The sequence below is a fragment of the Austrofundulus limnaeus genome, unplaced genomic scaffold (genome assembly GCF_001266775.1).
Source record: "Austrofundulus limnaeus strain Quisiro unplaced genomic scaffold, Austrofundulus_limnaeus-1.0 Scaffold438, whole genome shotgun sequence".
Classification (NCBI taxonomy): Eukaryota; Metazoa; Chordata; class Actinopteri; order Cyprinodontiformes; family Rivulidae; genus Austrofundulus; species Austrofundulus limnaeus.
Genome location: NW_013952840.1, coordinates 400,800 through 409,243, shown reverse-complemented (window position 1 = coordinate 409,243; position 8,444 = coordinate 400,800). Strand labels below are relative to the sequence as shown.

The following is an 8,444-nucleotide window of genomic DNA, read 5'->3' as shown; positions in this document are numbered from 1 at the left end:
TGTATATATATATATACATATATATAATTTATTTATTTATTTACCATTATTTTACCAGGCAAGACCCACTGAGATCTCAGATCTCTTTTTAAGGGTGGCCTGGGCCTGAAGGCAACCTATTGTACATGTTTTGGGGGGTGGGGGGAAACTGGAGAACCTGGAGAAAACCACGCAAGCACAAGGAGAACAAGCAAACTCCGCACAGGAAGACCCCAGATCCGAACTGGGGATCGAACCCAGGACTTTCTTGCTGTGGGGCCTCGGTACTAACTACTGAGCCGTATGTATACATGCTTTACAGAAATTTTTAATTAATTTTATTATTATATAGATAAATATTTTGTTGCTGTTTTCTTATATCCGTTTATTTTCAGGTGAGCAGACAGATGTCAGGTGTGTTGCCTTGTGTTTTCTTGGTGTATATTTAATATATTTTCTAATCGCTTTTTCAATCTCTCCAATTACGTTTGCCCCTTTTTTCTCCTTTCCTCTTCATAAAAAATACCACTGATGATGAAGAAATTAAGAAACTAATATTAAGTTATTTTTTCTACGGAAGTGACACAAAAATTTACAAATTTTTGTTTAACAATCATTAGTAGAACTTGTCCTACTAAAAAGGATAATGCGCTTCCTGAATTTTAATTTTCCTGACATTTCTTTAAAACTGGATGGCATTTGTTGATTGAAATCTGTTTGCTTTTAGTTCCTGCCTTTTTGTCTTGACATAATAAAGAAGTAAATCAAACCAATAAGAAAAGAACAAATGACAAGTAAAAAAAAAATTCCAAACTCACGTTTGCTCCGATCCCCAGTCCACAAAGGAGCAACACTAAGACCAGACCTGACTCCATCTGTGGAACCAATAAAAACTCTTCCAAATATAGAAAAKTGTAGAACACTGATGAAGTAAAACAGCTGAGATTTTACCTTTCTGTGACGAATCAAAGCAGCAGTAGCTTCACTGGAAGAAGGATATCTTGGAACAGAGAACACAGGGTTTATATACCTTTGCTTCGTTGGTGGACCTGCCCTTCAACACTGGACAGCTCATTAGTTACACAACAATGCTGGTTTGGTTCGAGGCAGATCAACATTTGTGTGTTTGGTTGGTGCCCTGCAGAGGTTTGTTGTCTTCAATTAGAATCAGTAATTGGACTGATCAAGGAGTGTCACGAGGAACGGCTACACCWGAAGGCGTCCCTCCTGGTGGCCTTTTAGGATATCTAATATTGCCATCAAGGACGTTGTTGAAAAATGTTGAGGTGGAAATGCTGGTTGAACTATACTTTTTAATCTCCTCATCTCTGGACAATGACTCTGTAATGCTCTAAATGACCTACATAATCAGTTAGGACATTTAAAAACTTTCAAGAACTTCYAAAAAACAATCCTCATTCAACAGTTAACTATGATTATTTTATACTTTTACTGCTTAACAAATACAGTTTCCTTGTTTTGTTCTCCTGCTCCCTCATCATGTTCTATGCCCTTCATTGGCACTGGACTGTCTCAGACCATATCAGGATGCCGCTACATGCTAGAAGATTAGCACAACTTGAGTCTCATTCTAGCTCTTATATAAGGTATAAAAGTAGCCAAAGCATTAAATCATTCAGGAAATGTCTGCCTCAAATTCTCACTGACCAAGCCTTGCCAATGTCTTCAGACTCTATGCCATGAATCTTGCTATAAAAGTTTTGTGTCTGCTCAAAAACATTGTGGACCCATCATATGAAATCTTAATGCACCCCTGAAAATGTTGCCAAGACCCTGCAAAAACTATCCATGTTGATAATTTACTTTTAATCTCGATTGTCATCTAGTAAATCTGACAGCCCCTTCCAATTTGTTAAGGATCAGGTGTCACAGGTCAGGTTGCATTTTTAGGAACGTGTTACACCTGAAACCCTTTTTTATGATTGAAGATAACTCACGTTGTCATTTCTCTCAGGCACTGCTMTGGTATTTTGGATTTGTTTTATTTGGTGTTGTAAAAATTTACCTAAACCCAAAATACCTTAGAGTGAAAATCCTTACACAAGCATTCTGAACAAGACCTGCAAAAACCCTACAAAACCCTTGCAAACCCTACAAAACCCTTGCAAAAGACATGCAAAGACCCCAAATAGACCCTGCAAAGTCCTGCAAAAGACCATACTCATACCTGCAAAGACCCTTCAAAAGATCTGCCAAGACCCTGCAAAGGCTGACAAAGACCCTGAAAAGACCCCAAATAGACCCTGCCCTTCCTCATTTTTGTACTGATTACAATAACATTGATGTAACTTTGGCAATAAAACTGTAATTTTAAAACGACAACAGAGCACTGGTATATTTTCTGTGTATCACAACAATAAGATTTAACTTAACCATGTCTGAGGTCAAGCCACAGCTTTTCAAACATAGACAATTCAGTAACTTGAAACAGGAGCTGCTTCATTCAATGGTTTGGCCACAAAGAGACAGACGCAAAAGAACAACATTCTGGGTTTTCTCCGGGTACTCCGCTTTCCCCCACCCCCCAAAACATGGACAATGGGTTGCCTTCAGGCCCAGGCCTCCCTTGAAAAAAGAGATCTGAGATCTCAACAGGTCTTGCCTGCTTAAATAACGGTGAATGAATGAATAAATAAATAAATAAATAAATAAATAAATAAATAAATAATTCTGTAAAATGTGCACGATGGCTGTTTTCATTAAAAATAGAAAACAAAACATATGTGTTTCATGGTTTATCTAAATGCCCCTTTAAGCCAAAACTACAAGGTTTACCTCAAAGTATTGTTGCATCAGAATATAATATCTTTATTGTCATTTTACTAAATATAACGAAATTAGGATGCAATTTTTTTTTAAAACTTTGTAAAAATGTATTGTTTCATTTGCCATTTTACTGGGTTCCTGATTGGTCTACATTTTATTCTGGGTGATGTAATAACCACTGTCATTTATTTAGTGACCAGATGAGTTTTTATATATTTTTTTCAGGTGTCAGAGGCTGAGGTGCATCAGGAGAACTGGCCAAACCTGCAAATATTTCTCCTGGCTATAGAAGATATTTATGTTATCTGTCTCTGTTTACCTTCAAGCAGCAYGCTGCTTCTTTGGTATTATGAGTTAGTTTAATTTTGTTAGGTATAAATTAATCAATTTATAATTTATGAATAACTCCAATAAAAAAATCACTACTCACCCTCCTTGGAGTCTCTGGATGGTGTCCTGATAAATTTTTAAAAAGCCAAATCAGGGATTCTGTTGTTCRGCTTGAGTTCAAAAACTGTGTCCTCTGGAATGTCCCAAATCTACCCCATTCATGGGCTGACAGTAAAAACCTCATGTTTGAGCATGACAGTGTCCATAAGTTTATTGGGTACCAGGGAACATTGGGCCAAAAGCTGATGAATGATGCTGTTGTATCAGACATTGCAAAAAATAAAAATAAAAAAGGTGACTAATGAAATGCTCTTTCAGGGATCAAATGTTTTCTTTCAAACATTCAAGCAAAAATTCAGAGTTGAAAAACTGGAGTTGACTTATCGACCTCCAAAGATCAGGGTTAACCTCAGGCCAGGGTCAGTTGAGCCAGTTTTCTTAGAGATATCTTGYATGTGTTGAATCTGTTTTGTTCTTCAGGCCTCAGGTCAGGTGGGAGAGGTTATCACACAACAATAGTTGAATGTTTTTAACTCATGAGCTTTCATCAGCTGACAGGCCCACCGACCAGACGAAGGTATAAAAACTCAGTGTTTGCTCTGAGAAGACATCCTTCCTCCAGTGAGTGTGGCTGCTGCTGCTGTTTGGGTTGAAAGTCACAACAAAGTAAAGTATTACTTTTATAGTTGTTGTTTCTGTTGTTATTGCTGTTATTACAATAATTTTTTTCTGAATTTCTCCTCTGTTTTGCAGATGACAACTTGTCTTCTCTCCTTGTTGCTCCTGTGTGGACTGGGGATCGGAGCAAATGTAAGTTTGAGAAGTTTGTGATTTTTGTTTTCTGTTAAATGTTAAATATAATTTTTAATTCATTTAATTTAAATCTTTATCATGACCAGAGAAGAAGTCAAAGAACCCCTGGAAATTTTCAGAAGTCAAATCAACGCAGAAAATTAAAAATTGTAAATGTTTTATTTGACGAATTGTGGGATTATGGAGATGATTACAGGTGATACTGATCCACCAATCAGATTCTGACTCTTTGTTTTTGTTTTATCTCCACAGGCTTACTGCCATCCTCCACAACTAAGTATGTGCTTTTATCTTTTTTAGATGACGGGCGTTTAAAATCAAATATCAGACATTATGTTAGATAAAATGTCTGGTTTGTTTTGAGGCTCAAACTGCAACATGACTGTGTTAAAAACATCAACTTCCACATGTTTTCTCACAGTTGTTGGCATTTTATTGATTGGACAGATTTTAGTCTTTCTTGTTGACTTGTTTGTAAATGATGCAGCTGTGGAGATTTAATTTTCCAGGTGTTTTACAGCTTCCTGTCAGACCTGCCCTCCTGGATGGACTTGGTACGGAGGCTTCTGTTATATGTTTGACGCCACTGAAAGGGACTGGTACGATTCAGAGGTACGACAACTGTTTTCACTGGTTTTATGTCATGTCAAACACTGTAGTTACAGCCAGGTAAATCTCTCAAGTGCTAACATTTGAAGAATGAAGTAAAAACTGAATTTTTAAAGGTAAGACAGACAGTAGCTAAAACTGGAGCTAAAAGCTTAAGTTAGCAAAACAGCAACTCAACTAAAATGTTACAAAAAATTGTAACTCAAAGCAAAATTATAAATAGCAATATGCTAATTAAAGAAAATCTGTAACAAACAGTAACAAAATTAAAAATGAGTAAAATCATAGCTCTAAGCTAAACATAGTTAAATCTATGTAAAATCAAATTAGGTAAGCTACCGATAACTAAAATAAAAAAAACTAATTTGTAGCTAAATTATGGAAGCCCATTTCCGCCACCCTGATAAAAAAATAAAATTTGTATCTCATAATTATGACAAACTATCTCATAATTATGAGATACTATCTCATAATTATGACATACTATCTCATAATTATGACATACTATCTCATAATTATGACATYCTATCTCATAATTATGACATACTATCTCATAATTATGACATACTATCTCATAATTATGACATYCTATCTCATAATTATGACATACTATCTCATAATTATGACATACTATCTCATAATTATGACATGCTATCTCATAATTATGACATACTATCTCATAATTATGACATGCTATCTCATAATTATGACTTAGCTATCTCATAATTATGACGTACTATCTCATAATTATGAGATAGCTAAGTCATAATTATGAGATACAAGTTTTATTTATTTTTTTATCAGGGTGGCGGAAATGGGCTTCCATACTAAATAGTAAAGTAAGTAAAGTTTTATTTATAACGCGCCTTTCACAGAAATATATTCACAAGATGCTGTGCAATCATTAACAATGTAAAAATGGTGGAAAGATAAAATGAAACAGAGTAAAACATAATTAAACATAAGCAATATGGTAGCTAAACAGTAAATGTAACAATGCTGAAGCTAAAAGGTAAATATAGCAGAACTGTAGGTAAAAAAAATTAAAGAAGCAAAACTATTGAAAAATGTAATGATTAGCAAAACTGTAGCTATGCTAAGCATAGCAAAACAGTACTCACAGCAAAACTTAGCAAGACTTTAATATGCTATAAAAGCTACAAAATTATATATAATAGTGCAGCAGCTAAACACTAAATGTAGCTAAACTTTAGCTTCATGCTAAATTCAGCATAATTGAAGCTAAATAAAACTAGCAAACCCATAGTGAAACCACCTTTGACCAGATGACTTACTTCAAGTACAAATTTGAAAAACTACAGCCAAAAGCTAAAAAACAGAAAAGAAAATGCTGAAGTAGATTTCAGAGAAGAATGTTTTTTTCAAGAAAATGAACTAATTGTAAACAAAGTTAAATAAAATGAAAATGCTTTAGGACGATATAACTAACAGGGAAAACAGCGGTGTGGATGATGTCATGGCTTATTAGTGATGTCATGGTGTTGTGGGATTCACAGCTACATTTCTTATAACAAGGTTATAAAGAAAGTATTTTAGCAAGGATCATTTTATTTTCGGTAAAATATTCTTCCAGTGCAAAGTGACTGGACACACAATGAGTGGCTTCAGTCAGCGAATTTTGATTTGACCCATAAATAAATGTGATCATTTATTTTACATAATCAAACAAAATCACTACATTACACTTAATTGTGAGCAATCAGTTTCCTATAAAAGTTTGGAACCAACAATAACAAACACGCTTCGAGCTTCGTTAGGGCTGTGATTATTTCACTCGAGGAGACCCCTACAGTGTAATGGGGATGTAAAGATGTAATGTTAATGCCATGATGTAATGGTGATGTCATGGTGTAATGGTGATGTAATGACGTTATGGTGTCATGGTGATTTAAAGATGCAATGGTGAAGACATGTTTTAGTGATGTCATTGTGTAATGATGTCATGGTGATGTCATGGTGTAATGGTGATGTAAAGCTGTAATGGTGATAACATGGTTTATTAGTGATGTTATTGTATAATGGTCTTGTCATGATGACATAATGATGTCATGTATAATGGTGATTTCATGGTGATGTAATGGTGTAATGGTGGTGTAATTGTAATGAGTAATGGTGATGTAATGATCTTGGCATGGTGTAATGGTGATGTCATGGTAATGTGATGGTGTAATGGTGGTGTAATTGTGGTGTAATGGTGATGTAATGATCTTGGCATGGTGTAATGGTGATGTCATGGTAATGTGATGGTGTAATGGTGGTGTAATTGTGGTGTAATGGTGATGTAATGATCTTGGCATGGTGTAATGGTGATGTCATGGTAATGTGATGGTGTAATGGTGGTGTAATTGTGGTGTAATGTGTAATGGTGATGTAATGATCTTGTCATGGTGTAATGGTGACGTACAGCTGTAATGGTGATAACATGGTTTATTAATGAAGTCATGGTATAATGGTCTTGTCATGATGTCATAATGATGTCATGCATAATGGTGATTTCATTGTGATGTAATGGTGTAATTGTGATGTAATTGTAATGTGTAATGGTGATGTAATGATCTTGTCATGGTGTAATGGTGATGTAAAGCTGTAATGGTGATAACATGGTTTATTTATGATGTCATGATATAATGGTCTTGTTATGATGTCATAGTGATGTGACGATCATATCACTCTGGTGCTATCTTCTCTCCACTGGCTGCCCTGCCATGTTCGTGCAGATTTCAAAGTGCTGCTTCTCACCTATAAGGCCTTACATGGCCTAGCGCCTCCCTACCTCTCAGACCTTCTCCACCCTTACATTCCATCTCGTGCTCTCTGATCTCAGGGCACTGGTCTGTTGGTAATCCCTAAGGTCAGACGTAAAACTACCGATTAGTGATGTCATGGTATAATGGTCTTGTCATGATGTCAAAGTGATGTCATGGTGTAATGTGGTCTAATGATCTTGTCATGGCATAATGGTGATGTAATGATCTTGTCATGGTGTATTGGTGATGTAGTGATGTCATGGTGTATTGTGATGTAATGATCTTGTCATGGTGTGAGGTGTTGTAATGGTTGTCTAAAGTTGTTGGTTTGAATCTTCCCTCTCAGCGTTTCTGTAACTCAAAAGGTGCAAGTCTGGAGTCTCTGGAGACACAAAGTGAGTATGAGTTCGTCAGGGAACTGATCCGTAGATCAAAAGGATCCGACGTACCAGCCTGGGTTGGAGGCTACGATGCTGTGAAGGTCAGGGTTCTCTGAAATTTAAAAAAAAAATTTTTGACATCAAAATCTGTTGCAATGCATCAGTTGTTTTTATGGTTATGTTTTAATTGCACAATATCCTAAATAAATTAATTAATCCATTCAGAATGGAAATAAACTGAATTTATAAAACTTTTGTCTGACAGGAGGGTGTTTGGTTCTGGAGCGACGGGACGCCGTTCACATTTAATGGCTGGAGTCCAGGAGAACCAAGCAACAGTGGTGGAAATGAGAACTGCATGATGATCAACCTAAAAAGTACAAAAATAATTCATCTGAGGGTCACTCTTGATGTTGGGCTCAGAACTAAAAATCATTTATCAGWTGAAGTTTTGTTTTTGTTTTTCAGAGTATTTTTYACTTTTTCTAAATCTCCTTGTTTTTCACAGACAGAGATTACATCAACGATGCTCAGTGTAGCATCAAGCTTGGTGCTGTTTGTACCAGAAACCCATAAYTTGTCACTTCYACGCATCGGACTCGATGATGTCACTTCCAGCAGGAGGTCAAGCCTCGATGACGTCACTTCTGGGAGATAATCTGACATGTCTGATGTCTGATCAAACTACAGCCTCAAATAAATGTTTGTTCTCTGCAAA

General features: G+C 36.0%; 1 protein-coding gene across 1 annotated transcript; it reads left to right on the top strand.

Moving 5' to 3' along the window:
* Window positions 1–3,765: 3,765 nt before the first annotated feature.
* On the top strand, window positions 3,766–8,444 carry LOC106529351 (galactose-specific lectin nattectin; the record flags this gene model as incomplete). Its single annotated transcript, XM_014024751.1, is given in 7 exon segments — window positions 3,766–3,822; window positions 3,910–3,966; window positions 4,222–4,246; window positions 4,490–4,581; window positions 7,693–7,827; window positions 7,992–8,103; window positions 8,235–8,444. Coding segments are annotated over 7 exon segments (546 nt in total), but the record flags the coding sequence as incomplete, so codon positions are not given.